This window comes from Macaca nemestrina, chromosome 9 (genome assembly GCF_043159975.1).
Source record: "Macaca nemestrina isolate mMacNem1 chromosome 9, mMacNem.hap1, whole genome shotgun sequence".
NCBI classification, from domain to species: Eukaryota; Metazoa; Chordata; class Mammalia; order Primates; family Cercopithecidae; genus Macaca; species Macaca nemestrina.
The window spans coordinates 123053396-123069698 of NC_092133.1; the positions used below are offsets into that span (position 1 = coordinate 123053396).

At 36.7% G+C, this 16303-nt stretch overlaps 1 protein-coding gene across 8 annotated transcripts in view; it reads left to right on the forward strand.

Annotated features, from left to right (window-relative positions):
• LOC105480053 (nebulette) overlaps positions 1–16303 on the forward strand; it is a 379519-nt gene that overhangs the window by 310477 nt on the left and 52739 nt on the right. For 5 of the 8 annotated variants that reach the window (XM_024792279.2, XM_011738501.3, XM_011738499.3 and 2 more), the window contains 4 exons: positions 707–814; positions 5829–5939; positions 10376–10486; positions 13961–14071. The exons of 2 other annotated variants lie outside the window; for them this stretch is intronic. In XM_024792279.2, coding sequence (XP_024648047.2) covers positions 707–814; positions 5829–5939; positions 10376–10486; positions 13961–14071 — 441 coding nt within the window. The remainder of the gene's footprint in view (positions 1–706; positions 815–5828; positions 5940–10375; positions 10487–13960; positions 14072–16303) is intronic. One more of the 8 variants, XM_011738502.3, reaches the window with a different exon arrangement.

Here is a 16303-nt window from a genome sequence, read left to right on the forward strand (position 1 = left end):
AAGTATAAAAACTTCTATGAGTTTAATTTTAAAGAGTATATTGTTTAAAAAGCCAACCATTCTGATGGCTTACATATTATTTTTTGTTATTAGAAGATAAAAAATATCACTCATTTTATAAACCAAAGTAAGATGAGGATTGACTGTAATTGAATTAGATAATTCATAATTTGATATTAAATATTGCATAGTGAAATTGATATAGATCATATAAGGTCTGTGTGAGTGTTTTACTCAGTGTCTATGAAAATATTCAGCAGTCCTGGAGGACATCATCTTCCCTTTGACAGAAAAATAGAGGATCATACCCATGTTTTCTTTCTTGTTCTTGATTTCCCAATAGACATCAATGCGATCTCAGGGATCTCTCTACTACCTATGTGTGTATGCCATTTGCTTATACATATATAACCCCATATATATGATACATATCTATATATTCCAGCCATTTGACAAAATACTTTATACAGGTCCTAGAACTACATTAGTTGTTCTAAATTATTTTTATCCTTTAGGAAATTTTCTATTACCTGTTTACTTTCCTTGTATGTCATTAACCAAAGGGAACCCAGTGATCAACCTAAATGGCCAAAATAATACAATTTTAGAAGACAAGATGACTAGTTTTGAACATATATTTTGTCTTACTTTGCTCTGTTTGTATAAGTGCTCTCGATTTATATATGCTTTTCTTTTTCCAATGAAGGTTAAATACAAAGAAGAATATGAGAAAAATAAGGGAAAGCCAATGCTTGAATTTGTTGAGACACCATCATATCAAGCTTCAAAGGAGGCTCAAAAGATGCAAAGTGAAGTAAGTCAATTGGTTTGTTATTAATTGCTTAATGTAAATTTGATGTTTTGTCATTTGAAAGGATGCAGAATGTTCAGTGGGTCTAGAAGAAAGAGTGCTGCTCTGGGCAGATTCAAGGACCTGCTTTCTAGACCCAGCCACCCCCTGCCTGGGGTCTTGTCTAGGACATTGAGTTTATCTGGTCCTTAGCTTTTCTCATTGGTGAATATGGATCTTAAGCTAGATGAGCTTTTAAAGTTCCCCTCAGTTCTAATTTTCTATGATTATATAACTGACACTTTCAGATGTTAATTTTACCTTTTGCCTTTCAGATGTTAATGTAAAACTATGATGAGTTCATAAAAACTAAAAACGAATAGCTGGTTGCTTTATTTGCCTGCCCCCCCCCCTTTTTTTCCCAATGAAAATAGAACTAACATTTTTAAAATACTTACTACATGCTAGGTAATATGCTAAGAGTCTTATATATGTCAGCTCATTTAATCCTCCAAGTAATGATGCTAGGAAGGTGTTCTCTGTAGATTAAGAATGTGTCTACTGAAATTGTCTTAGATGAAATTATATACCCAGTAAATGTTAATGTTTTAGGACCTGGTCAAAATCATGAATGATTCCCTTTTCTCTTTAGTTTATGTTTTAGTCCATTTTGTGTTGCTATAACAGAATACCAAAGACTGGGCAATTTATAAAGAACAGAGATTAATTTCTTTCAGTTCTGGAGGCTGGGAAGTTCAAAATCCAAGAGTTCACATCTGTCAAGGGTCTTCTTGCTGCATCATCCCATGGCAGAAGGTGGAAAGACAGAGAGTGCTTGCACACTCCTTAGAGGAGGGGATGGAAAACTCATCCTTTTATCAGGATCCCAACCCCATGATAACAAAACCATTCCCATGATATCGGCATCAATCCATTCATGAGGCAGAGCCCTTATGGTCTAATCACCTCTTAGAGTTCCCAACTCCCAATACTGTTGCATTGGGGATTAAGTTTTCAACACACGAACTTTGTGGGGACACATTCAAAGTGTAGCAACATATTTGATTGGTTTTTTTTTTCAATAAACAATTAAGAGTTTTTTCGGCTTACCTACTTTATTCCCAACCTAAGATTATGGTAAGTAACATCTCGATATTCCCCACACTTTTTTTTTCTCTGTTCCTCTGAGACTTATTTGTGTGTGTATGTTTGTGTATTTTCCTTCCTACCTTTTCAGGATCAGACACACAAGGTTTTGTCTGCAACCTATATCAAAGTTTTGTGGGTGCAGCTGGGTTCTTAATGCAAAGGGACAGAAATAGTGGATGCTGGTCTCAGTCCAGTACAACCTTCATGCTAGGCATGCTCAATGAATAAGATCCTTTCTGTTGCCCAATAACAACATCAAAACAGGCAGAAATGATAACTTGTGGACAAAAAACTCTCAGGAATTTTGTAAGCATTACCCATGCTATTTGTTGAAATGTTATAATTCATCTTCTTGGGGAAAAGGCATTCAGATATTACCATGGTTTATTGAATAGACAAAGTTGTTTAATTTCTTCTTCAAGCAAAAAGGAAAAAGAATTATTTGTATTTTTCATGTCTTATTCAGTGGTCTCCAGTCTTTTTGGCAACAGGGACTGGTTTCATGGAAGACAATTTTTCCATGGATTGGCAAGTGGTGGTGGTGGTGGAGGGGATGGTTTTAGGATGAAACTGTTCTATCTCAGATCATCAGGCTTTAGTTAGATTCTCATAAGGAGTGCACAACCTATATCCCTCACATGCACAGTTCATAATAGGGTTTGCACTCCTATGAGAATCTAATGCCACCGCTGATCTGACAGGAGGCAGAGCTCAGGCAGGAATGCTCCCTCACCCTCGCTCACCTCCTGCTCTGCAGCCGGGTTGCTAACTGGCCATAGGTTGCTATTGGTCCATGGTCTAAGGACTGGGGACTCCTGTCTTATATCTTCTTAAGCCAATGAAGAAGAATCTGATAAAGAAATATCAAGTAACCATTTTGATTAAATTGGTTATTTGTTTTAAGTGAATTGATACTAGTGAGTTTGGACAAAGTTCAGAAACCCTGTAAAAATTTACATTTAATGGAATAAATTTCCCTAGAATACCTTTTCTTCCTTCAGATAATAGTGTGTAAACATGTATAAACTATATAAAGTATTTTATATATTCTTTTCATTGCTTTACTATCTTCCACTGCAGCAGTACTTTTTGCGTGGAGTAGAGCCACCCAATGAATGTCCCCATTTTGTAGAGATAATGTGGCCATTGTCACTGACCCACAGCCCAGAGAAACATTTCTACTTTCAGGAGCTGTCATAATGCTTTTGCTTAGTGGGTCTTCTGAAAGGTTAACCCATTTCCCATTTAGAAAAAAAATGTGCAGTTTGCTGCCAGCACTGATTTAATTTTACATAAACAGGCTCTTTGAGGCTGAAGCAAATCGGACCTGATTTGCAATGTGAAAATAAAACATAAAAACTGTTCTTGGAGTTATTTCTAAACAGAACTTGTCTCTAATTCTAATGGAACAGACAGGTTTATAATGTTACATTAGGACTAGGGACAAGAGTATTCTTGAGGCAAAAGGGCAATGGGTTAAGACAATATGAAGTTGTTAACAAATTTTCACTGAAAGACACAGGGATCAAAAATCACTTTCCTTTTCTGAGGACATTTCTGGCAGCATCAGTATTTCAGGCTGGGCCTCCTCTTCCAGTTCCCTCCCCTGCCCCTTTCCCTTCACCCCCTCCCCTCTTCTTTGATCCTCAGCCCTAGAAACATTCATGCTGAGCACCCTTTTATCATTCTGGTTGCGCAGTTTCTGGTTTTTTTTTTTTCCTGCCGTGGATAACTTTCCTTTCACTGATAAATCCAGAAACTTATAATTCATGATTAATATATTTGAATACTATGCTTCTGTAGTAGAAATGACAATAGTTTATGATTTGGGATTTTAGGGTAGTCTCTCTTTTCTTCACCCAACTTCTTCTCTCACTCTTGCCAAGTGAGACATGTTTTCCCTGACATATATTCCCTTTAATTATAGTTATTGACTATTAGATTTTTTTAGGCTCAACCATCATTTCTTGAGGAGAATGAAATCTTTCAATAGAAAGTATCTTTGGACCCAATTCATATGCTAAAGGTTAGAAAAATAGCTAAAAATCTTAGACAAAGTTTGATGTGAAAAATGTTTTTAAATATAGGACCGATGAAGTAGGTGCAAAGAGAATCATCTGTCTTAGAGTTGTTTTTTATTCCTAAGAGGTAGGTTTGACTACCTCGAGTTTCTCGAGGAACTTCCTACAGGTAAACTTAAGTATTTATGATCCCGGGAAAAGCCACTGGTATCTTTGCTATGGCCTATAATTAAGTTTATCATGCTTTCTTCCAATGCCAGATATAGGTTTAATATGTGTGTTTTCTGGAGGAAACCTTTAAATCTGGCTTTGAAAAGTTCGTTGTCTTATTTCACAAATACAGCTTTCTTCAAAAAGCATGCCCAAAAAGTTTTTTTTTTTTTCCTAGCTATATATTTTGGCTACTTCTAGTCATAATTAACCTCCCTTAATGACTTACTTCAGTAAAATAACTTTTTTTCAGAAGCACTTTTTGAAGTGAAATAGCTGATGTAAATGAGTGCATGAATGCACAGACATATTCCTATTTCACCATTTAAAGAGTCCTTTTTAGCCTGGAGATGCCCTAGATTCAGCCTAACTGTTATTTCTACTAATTCCACATAAGGAAGAGGAAAGTTTCTAGTCATTGTTTTTGGTCATTGTATCTCAGTTCTTTAGTTCAGAATGTTCTCAATGCAACTGCTTATTTAGCTTTGCTAGACTTTCAGAACATCCTTTGTTTCTCTCCTTGTGGCTATATCCACATCGTTAGACTGCTGTGTGGAACACATGTGCTAAGTGAGGAGACAGCGTGTTTCTCTTATTCTCCTTCATGGTTTAGAGACATTCTTTATTTATACTATTACCTATCTCTGTAATGAATAAATGATGAACCTGGAAATAGCTTCTCATTTTGCCTGAATAACAATTTCAGGCAGAATTTATTTATTTTTATCATTTCAGGGATGCAATTTGAACGAAATATTTGGCTGGTAAAATCTGGGTCCTTGTTTACTAGATATTTCACATGGATGGATATTTTTGTTGTTTATAGTTTATAGCTGTCTTTATAGCCATAAGCATGCATTATCACTGATTTTTCAAATGTGTAGTTCAAATGTTAGAATTTAGAGAATCATAGCCAAAGAGTGGCAGAGTGTGTTAAAAGGGCTAATGGTGGTCTGAATCTAAGCCCCCCACTATCACCGTCGTGTCCACCTTTCATTTCTTGTTGTGAACTCTCACTTAAAGGAGGAGTTCAGTTATAAGGTCCAAGATAAAATTGTCCTCACAGCACAACTTCATTCATATCAAACACCATAGATGGTAGAGAAATATTCTCAACTCCAAAATCATTAAAGGGAAACCCCCTCCCTAACCCTCAATCATCATTACATTTTAGAAGTGGTGTTTCCTGAATTTGCGAAAGTCTGATGAAGAAGGATGATGGGGACATGAACGTTAATGCTGCTTGGGTTTGATGCTGCTTGGGTTTGATGGCTTCCATGCCACCAGATTTTCCCCCAGTCAGTGGATCCACTCTCCTTGGAGTAAACCAACTGGGGGATCCAGTCAAATAGCCAGTCTTGTTGGTTCTTCTCCAAAAAATGGGCTGATGTTAATCCTAGACTAGTAAGATGTTAGGAAACCTCACTCAGAATTTTCTGATTTACCAGAGGAAGAGGCCACTTAATAATTCTCCTTTGTTTGGTAGAATTCTTAAATTTGTGATAAAGTTGAACTTATTTCCCTGTTGATAGGATGACCCTTATGTGGTAGAACTACCTAAGAAAACATCATTTTTGTTTTGGGAACTCTTGTTCAAATCTCTTTTCAATGGTCACTGATATTTGCTAACTTTAAAATTATGTGGTCTTATTTAACAGAAAATTTACAAAGAGGATTTTGAGAAGGAGATTAAAGGAAGGTCATCACTGGATTTAGACAAGACTCCAGAATTTTTACATGTAAAGTACATCACCAACCTTCTGAGGGAGGTACGATCTTGGTGTTTACTATTATATATCACAAAGAAAAGTCAAGAAATAAGCCAGGAAATATTCAGCTAATTCTCTACTAATTCAGTGTTTGAGATATTAAGGCATTACTCTTTTTTTCACTTTGATCTTCACTAATAAAATTTTGCATTTTCATTAAAAACAGGAGCGTGTGTGTTAACATTTCCAATTAAAGTTGCGAGAAGAAATTGCCCAGTTCCTGAGAAAACTTGAAAAACAGCCTGGTTTTTTGTTTTAGTTGTAGCTCAGAAGCTCTATAAATAGTTTTATAGTTTTATAGCAGTTTTAAAAAAAATGTTTTGAATATGGGTGGAGAGAGCTTCTTTCAAATTTAGTTATTATAAAGACATTTTAGAACCAGCTTTTCCTGTCGCTTTCCTGCAGCAAATGTCTCTAAAGGAAGGAGGAAAAAGACCAGAGTTCTCTCCCTCTCTTGACATTTGATATCAGAAATAAGATGCTCACATGTGAAGGTCTGGATAAATGCTACATTACTTATAAGTAGTTTGTGTACTAAGTACGGAAAAATAATATATTTAACATGTAGAACAGAGGAACTCATGTCCACTTTTTATTTTATTGTCTGCAAAAATTTCCCCAAAAATGTAATGGTGCACTTTTTGCTCACAAGTAATATATTAAATTTTCTTAACATTAAGACCTTAAAATTAAAAATATGTCTATAGTCCACCGATTTAAAAGCTAATTTTTCTTTGTTTTTTAAGTGGCCAAAAAGTAGCTCATAGATTTTCCAAATCTGTTTACATGCTCTTTGTATTAAGGGAAAGTGTTCCCTAAGTATAAATGTAGTATATAATGTAATATATGTGTATATATTATATACAATATAATAATGCATATTATGTGATATATAAGTGGAATATATATTACATATATATATATATGAAATTTCATTTCATTTTGAATTTTTGAACTGAGGAAACTATTCCTGAAGGAAATCTCTTAGACGAGTGAAATAAATTTGAGATTAATTACCTATAGGAGCACATCATCACGAACTTCTGTAATAAGCAAATGCTGACTGGCCATACCGTTTAACTGGTTTTAGAAATTTAATGTGATTCAGTGTTGTAATATATAGTGTGCTGAAATAGACATGTAATTTCTATAAGAGTTCTCTTGCTACACTATCTTTTCTCACTTCTAGTTCCTAATAAAAATTTTTGAAGTTGAAGGTTAAGCAAATGGCAACTTCCTAGAGAGTAGAGCTAGGACACAGTGGCAGGAGGAGAGGATCGGGAGAGGTTGGTTAACAGATACAAAGGAATGAGCTCCGGTGTTCTGCAGCGCCACAAGGTGCATATGGTTAACTATAGTTGATTGGATATTTTTAATAAGCTAGAAGAGAGGATTTTGAGTGTTCACAACACAAAGAAATGATACATGTTTGAGGTGATGGATATGCTAATTACCCTGATTGGATCATTATATGTTGTGTACACATATTAAAATATCACTCTGTATCCCGTAAATATGTACAATTATGTGTCAACTAAAAATAAAAGGGGGAAAAAAAAAGAGAAATAGTTGACCGTAAGGCTTTTAAGAAGAAAAAAGTTTAATAATAATTTTTAAAACAATTTCAAATAATGGCAACTTCCTACTACTGTTATCTTCCATTTAAAAATACACTATTTATGTGAACTTTTTTAAAGGAGAATCTTTTTTTATCACTTATGCACAAATGGCAATGTAAAGTCTATTTTGAGATTCATAAATGACTTTACTATGTGCCATTGCCTTTTTCTTTTATTCCTGTTTTGGAGTGAGTCTTAATTTATTAATTCAGAATACACGCATCAGGGTAGGAAAAGGCTCAGAACACTACATTCTATTGGTCTGTTCAGGCTCCTATAACAAAATATCATAGATTGAGTGGCTTAACCAACAGACTTTCCTCAAAGTTCTAGAGGCTGGTAAGTCCAAGATCAAGGTGCTGGCAGATGTGATTCTTAGTGAGGGCCCTCTTCCCAGCTTGCAGACAGACACCTTTGTGCTGTGACTTCAGTAGAGGGATAGAACTGTGATCTTTTTCCTCCTTCCTTTAGAGACATTAATCTTATCAAGGGAGTCCCACTCTCACAATCCCATCTAACCCTAATCACCTTCCAAAGGTCCCACCTTCAAGTACGGTCACAATGGGGGCTAGGGCTTCAACATATGTATTTTGGTGGAGAGAAACATTTAGTTCATAACGACTATGATGCCAGGTGAAATAAGCCAGGCACTGAAAGACAAATCCTGCATATTCTCACTTTTATGTGAAATATAAAACACTTGAACTCTTATAAGCAGAAAGTAGAATGGTGGTTACAGAGGCTGGAGGGTGGGAGGAATGGGAAGGTGAGAGTCAAAGAGTTCAAAATCTCTAAATGGGAGGAATAATTTTTTTGACATCTAGTGCACATTGTGGTGAAGATAGTATGTAGTGCACTTCAAAATTGCTGAGAGAGTAAACTTCAAATGTTCTCACCACAAAAAGTAAATATTTGAGGTAATGGATATATTATTTAGATTCATTTAATTATTCCACATTGTATTCATAAATTATGACATAATTTTGTACCCCATAAATATATACAACCATAAATTGTCAACTTCCAATGAGAATTTTTTTAAAATTAAAAAATTAACTTAAAAAATAGTTATAGCCTGTCTAATTTGAAAAAGAGGACTTTCGGTGACTTAATTAAATTATTAATTCCCTTTCTAAGTGTAAGCATTTAGCTTCAAATGAACTTTGCATTTTTTTACTCTGTGGTTTTTACATTGACATTGCATTTAGAGTGTTCAAAGTATCATTTTATACTTCATTTCCTTTGATTCCCCCCATTGCCCCTTGACATTAGTAGAACAAGTATTTTTATTTTCATTTCACCATTGTGGAAATCAAGGTTGAGTTACTTAAAAGTCCTCCCGAAGGTCACACCACCAAATAAATGAAAGAGGTCTGACTTTCACCTGGGTCATTTGACTCAGATCATTCCAAAATTATAAAACAGCCCATTCCAATGTCTAGTAAGCTATTAGTTGAGCAGAGGACAGGCTAATTTAATTATATTGGATGAAGGGAAAGTAACATGAAATGAACCCTAGAATTAACTGGAACCTGATTTCTTATCAATAAAGGAAGTTTCATCTTTCATCTGGCAAGTTAATCATAAATGCAACTTAGTTGAATAGGAATAAGATATATATGATTTTCATATGCAATTAAGTAAGAAAACAAGCAACTCATTAGCAGAGAAAAATAAGTTGTGTGTAAGTATTCATAGAAGGCATTTGGATGTACTTAAAATATGAGATTAAAATGGGTGAAATTCAAATTATTATTAATTTGTAGAAAACGTTTTGGTTTTACAACTCTTTAAATTGCATGGAGATAGCCTTCCAAAAGCAAAGCCAGGAAAGAAGATAACAGAATGAAGAGATGAAGGAAGAGAGACATCATGTAAATTCCAACTTGACAGTAACTCAGTCTTTGGATTTTCTATTCCATGAGTGAATGCATCTCCTTTGTTGTCTACACTAGTTTGAATTGGGTTTCTGTCATTTGCAACCTAAGAGTCACCATCACCACCATCATCACTATAATGATAATAATAATAATCATCATCATCGTCATCATCATCATGTTGAGCCATAAATTCCATCATCTATGCAGATTTCATTATCTATGGATGATTCCATTCATCATCATGAATGTGAGTCACAGATTCCATCAGAGATAGTAAAGGGGGCCTTGAAGTATTCTGAGACTTGTAGAAGGCGTAATTACCTAAGGTAATTGTGATGGATAGTGCTTGAAGTATCTGCTTTCAACTACCTTATATCAGCTTGTGGTGAGCCCAAGTAATTGAAACTCCTAATAGCTTATTAGACATTGGAATGGGCTGCTTATAATTTTGGAATGACCTGAGTCTAATGAAAGTGGTTTCTGCTCACTTTTTAAACTTTTTAAAAAAACTTTGGCTACATCAGGCCTTTTGATTTTGTAATTTTCCATTCTTTTACAACCATGTTCTTTTTTGGTAATTCATGTTTTATAGACAACTTTCAAAAATACTTTAAATAATTAATAAGGAACATGTGTTCTTAAGATCTTCCTCACCATTGAAAGAGAAGATGTGTTTTAAAAAAAATCCACTATGGTACCAAAACATACTGAGAGAAAGTATGAAAAAGAAAAGGCTGAAAATATTGGAAGCCGCTCTGAACTTAGTAGAGGGGAAAATGAAGTGTCTGTAGGAAAAAAGCATGAATACTTAGCTGTCTGATTCATTCCTTCCTAGTAATATTTTCTCATTTCTGTGATCTCTAGAAAACATGTGGAATAGCACACTGACTAAAGTGATTCCTGCTAAGTTTTGAACTGTGATATTCTTGTCTTATAGAAAGAATATAAAAAAGATTTGGAAAATGAAATAAAAGGGAAAGGAATGGAACTTAATTCAGAAGTTCTTGACATCCAAAGAGCAAAGCGAGCCTCTGAAATGGCGAGTGAGGTGAGGGTTTATTTAACACCTTAGATGAATATGTTTTTTGCTGATTTTCTTATCTGTCAATCTTTCTGAAAGGTTCTATACATCCACAACTTTTATATGTAAGTGATTGTAAACAGCTATATCCTTGTAGTCTTTTCCTGGACTACTAATTTTTTTTTTTTTAAATGGTGCTCATAATCCCCTTTCTATGTGATGTGAGAAAAATGACCATTTCCCCATTTTGGAAAAAATCCATATAATAAACTAAAATAGTTTAATGAGATTTAACTTCCTCTTTTAAGCAGGTAAAAAAAAGGCAGATGATTGGGAAGGTGTGTTATTATGGTCCATCAGTAACTGCAGGTAGAAAGTTCACTTGCTTTCCTGCACGTAACCCAACTGACTCTCCCACTCTTGCCCTGGGCTGCTGAATGAACTTATTCAGCCTCTTTGTCAAATTAAAGTAGTTTCTGCTCACTTTTCATGCACTTTATAAGGAGAATTGCAATGTCTCTGAAGTGTTTTCAGTCCTGTAATCCTGTATTATCTCATTACTTTGGGTCATAAAGTGTCACTTTGCTTTTAACAGACTTTAGCTGAATTTAGCAGTGAAAGAGCTTAAAGACTTGTCCCCATATTTTGAAAATCTGATGATAATGAGGATGATGATAATGATGATGGTGGCGATGGTGACTCTTAGGTTGCAAATGACAGAAACCAAACTCAAACTAGGGTGGGCAGCAAAGGAGATGCATTCACTCATGGAATAGAAAATCCAAAGATTGAGTTACTGTCATGTTGGAATTCACATGATGTCTCTCTTCCTTCATCTCTTGGTTCTGTTATCTTCTCTATTGGCTTTGCTTCTGGAATGCTGTCTCCATGCAATGAAACGTCTTAGTAACAGGATAACTCATATCTGTGGCCAGTAATCCCAGTGGGAAGTGAACATCCTCTTTTGTAGTTCCAATTAAAGTCTTAGGTTTCAATCTCCTTGGATTAGTCGCTATCCTGTGCTCACACCTGGCCTAATCATTGTGTCTGGGGTTGGGGGAATAGAATGTGCTGATTATCCTCTCACCCATTCGTTGAGGTAGTTTAACAGTGTCTTATATAAAACATTATAAATGTTTATGTGTTTAAAACATCACCTTAATCTCGGCTGTATTCACATTCTTTAAATAAAGGAAACATTTAAAAGGCACTTTAGTAGAATTAAAAATATATGTGGGGAGTAAGGAGGTGATGGAAATCAATCCTTCCCAAGGGTATGGATTGAGAGAACTTAGAGGTCATTTCCCAAAAGGAAACCATGGATCTTGTTGCATTGAGCATTGGCTTCAATTTAAAGTCACCAGCTGCATTAGCCCTTAATAAGAGTCAGCTTGTCGTTTGAAGAATTGAAGCAGACATTGACTTCTCCTCACTAGCTATGGAAGTCCTAGATGGCATCTTTTTCCAATAGAAGGCTGTTTTGTCTACATAAAAAATCTGTTGTCTAGTGTAGCTACGTTCATCAAGTATCTTAGCTAGATCTTCTGGGTGACTTGCTGTGGCTTCTGCATCAGCCCTTGCTGCTTCACTTTGCACTTTCATATGATGGAGATGGCTTCTTTCCTTAAACCTCATGAACCAACCTCTGCTAGCTTCCAACTTTTCCTCTGCAGCTTCTTCACCTCTCTCAGCCTTCACAGAAATGAGGGTTAGGGCCTTGTTCTGGATTAGGTTTGGTTTAAGGAGATGTTGTTTCTGGAATGTTGTGTCTGGTTTGATCTATTCAGACCACTAAAACTTTCTCTATATGAGCAATAGGGTTGTTTCACATTCTTATAATTCATGTGTTCACTGGGGTAGCACTGTTAATTTCCTTCAAGAACTTTTCCTTGGCATTCACAACTCAAATAACTGTTTGGTACAAGAGTCCTAGCTTTGGGCCTGTGTTGGCTTTTGACATCCCTTCCTCGTTAAGCTCAATCATTTCTAGCATTTGATTTAAAGTATGTCTCTTCTTTTTACTTGAACATCTAGTGGCCATTGTAGGGTTACTAATCAGTCCAATTTCAATATTGTTGTCACTTAGGGAATAGGGGAGCCCAAAGAGAGGGAAAAAGATAGAGGAACGGCTGATCAGTGGAGTAGTCAGAACACACGTGACATTTCTCGATTAAGGTCACTGACTTATAGGGGTGCATTTGGTGGCATCTCCCAACAATTACAATAGTGTTGTAGGATTTCTCCTTAGTTCAGCTAAAGACAGGGTCCTTGTCCCATGGCCATGAAAGTTTAGGCTTGCAGACAGTTTGAAGGGTGAGTAAAGCAGAGTTTTATTGGGTGTAAAGGAAGAAAAGGGGGGAACAGGGACTCTCTGCAAGGCCGGAGTCCCTGCTAGAGTGCTTCCCACCTCACAGTTTGAATTCCAGGTTCCACACAGGAAGAAGAGGGGCCAGGCTCCTCCCTGTTGCAAACGGCCTGAACTTCTCTGGCTCCACCTCAGCGCACACTCTTTCCAGTGTTCAGGCCAGCTGGAGTTTTGGCAGTGACCCCCTCCTATCTGTCTGTCTCAATAGTGACATCAAAGATTACTGATTGGCCAGGCGTGGTGGCTCACACACCTGTAATCCCTGCACTTTGGGAAGCCGAGGTGGGTGGATCACCTGAGGTCAGGAGTTCATGACCAGCCTGGCCAACATGGTGAAACCTGGTCTCTAATAAAAATACAAAAATTAGCTGGATGCCATGGCACATGCATGTAGTCCCAGCTACTCGGGAGGCTGAGGCTGGAGAATCGCTTGAACCCAGCAGGCTCAGGTTACAGTGAGCCAAGATCATTCCATGGTACTCCAGCCTGGGCGAAAGAGCAAGATTCTGTCAAAAAAAATCACTGATCACAAACCACCGTAACAGTTTGAAATATTATATTACCAAAATGTGACACAGAGACACCATGTAAGCACATACTGTTGGAAAAATAGCACTGACAGACTTGCTTGGCAAGCAGGGTTGCCATAAACCTTCAGTTTGTAAAAAATTCAGTATCTGCAAAGCACAATATAGTAAAGCACAATAAAAATGAGATATGCCTGCATTACTGCCTTTATTTTGCAGATGAGCAAACTGGAAAAGTTGAGCATTCTCAGTGTCACACAGCTGCTGAGTGCTGTGGCCTCCCAAGTTCATCTGTTCTGTATAACATCAGCTCATTTACATCCACCTCCCTATCCTCCAACCCTAAAGACAATTGTCAGTGAAGATTTTCACATGGCAATTGCCCTTGTATACCAAACATCTTTGGAGCTTTGCACGCCCTTCTTCAGTGAGAACAAGATTATCGTTCTAAGTAGTTCAGAAAATTTAGTTGTGAGTGATCATTCGTAGTACTCAAGGAGCTTTGTTACCTCTTTTGTAAAATAGGTTTAACTATTTTTTTTGGTATCATTGACTGCAGATGCATGTTTGCCCACTGAGTGTTTGAATGTTGTAACATGTCTTTTGCAGAAAGAATACAAGAAAGATCTGGAGTCAATAATTAAAGGGAAAGGAATGCAAGCTGGCTCTGACACCCTTGAAATGCAGCACGCCAAGAAGGCTGCAGAGATCGCGAGTGAGGTTAGTAGGGTGTGTGATGCAGGCCTTAAGACTCATATTGTGGAACCTAACAAATCGTATTAGCAACTTGATTACTATATGAAATTTCTCAAAGCGTTGCGGCTGGTTTAACAGTTTGGAATGGAGACTATTCCACAGCATTATGCCTGTTTGAAAATGTACAGTTTTTGCTTTGCTCACATCCCTCCAATATATCAAAAAAAGCTTGGTGGAAGGCATTTTAGTTGAATACACACACACGCACACATGCACTCCCCTGCACACCTTACTTCAGAATACAACAGATTTAATGGTTATCTGGGCTATGAGAAATGTTTTCATGGTATTTTTAATGGATCACCTGCTGCTTGGCATATCTGTATTTCCAAATTTCTGAGCAGAACTTCATATACGGATGCTTAATGTGAGTACAACTATCATTTCTGTCTGATTGCATGTTCTTAAAATAGCCTTTGTTGACATGATCAGCATGCATGAAATTTCTACACAGCATTTTGAGTGGAGGTCTTATATAACCTGATTGACCATGTTCATTCATCTAATACCATTTTTCTCTTCATGGGATACAGGATATTGATTTAGAAGTTTTGTCTTAAATTCTGTGACAGGATGGATATCACATCACAAGGTTGTAGGAGTCAGACCATATACATATATTTCAAAGGAAATACCCTAGAACTTTCTCTACACCTCTTGAACTTCCCCACAAAAATCTGAGAATATAAAAGGATCACTGGAGTAAAGATTTGGGTTGTGATGATTTTATAAAAGTGTATGTGAAGAAAAAATTGGGATGCAGGTGAATGGGTCCTGCTCACTTATCTCAAGACTGGGTAGGTGGGGGCTTCAGTGGGGTACTCTGAGACCTGTTGTGTGACCTTTGCACTTAGGAAGAGCTGACTCAGGACTGACACCTTACAGGAAATCTGGAAGGCTAGAGGTAGCTGCTTAGCTGCTAGGGAAGTTACTGTTGTTTTAAAAATGACTGACATCCCCAGGGTTAGGTACTGACCAGGGAAATGGGATTGCCATGATTGAATAAGACAAAGGAAGTGGAGATGGTATAGGTTTCCTAAGCAATAAGTGTTCCATTTTGAAGTGGTGGCCAGGGGTGGATGGCCAAGAGCGTGAGGAACAGGGACTTTCCTACTTCTGTTCTCCCAAGAGATAGTCATTGTTATAAGTTTGTTATGGAACCTTCCAAATCTGTTTTGTGTTTATATAGATAAATATATACTTGTACACACAAAAACTTAAAAAAATCTTAAATGGGGTCATACTCCATTTAAGTGTTTGATTATTTTCTCTCTTTATATTATGGATTTTTTTTCTGTGTTCCTTCATATAGGTCTACCTCATTCTTATAGAAAAATTAAGTGTTCTATAACATGGATGTGAATATGTGACCCTTTATCTTTTGTTGTCTACAAGGGAAGTATATAATGGGATCTCAACATTACAGGCCAAAACTAGAATCCTTAATTTTCCCCTAGGTTAGCTTTCCTCCATCTGCTTCCCAGCAAATGGCACCAACCAAAGCATAGAAGTCACTTTGATTCCTGTCATCAGCATGCTTTATTGATGTCACCCCCATCGTGGCAGTCTAAATCCATCTTTCTCACCACCCTAGTCTAAGCCACCATCTCTATCCTCTAGATCATTGCCATAGCTTCCTAACCAGAATTCTGCTATTATTGCCTTCCTAGTAGCCATTCTCAACCCAGCAGAAGAATCCTTGACGGAATTAAATGAAATTTTGTTCCTCTCCTCACATGCAATTATTTAGTGGTTTCCAGTCACATCCAGTGTAAATTGATTCATCTGGCTCTGGTGAAGTCTCTATTCTCAGGCTGAGAGTCTTAGTCAATAAAAACCCCCCAAATAATAATAATAAAAATCTAATTTGCATGTAATCATAGTCATGTCCCATTTTGCCTAAATGATAGGCTCAGATCGTTTTCAACCAATGTTTGGGATTTTGCCAGAGTTTGTTTTTAATATTGAAAGTTTATTTTTCAAATAAAGTCAATGGATCATATTGTAACACAAATGACCCTCAATAGTCAAGCCTTCCCATAGCTCTGGGTTTGACCATGTGACTTTCTTTAGCCAATGAGACATCAGCAAATGTGACTCAGACAGAGGCTATAAACACACTTCTGCATTAGGGTTTGCCCTCTTTGAACACAGATGCTGCCATGTTGTTGTTTTAAACCTTCTAAGTTTTGGGGT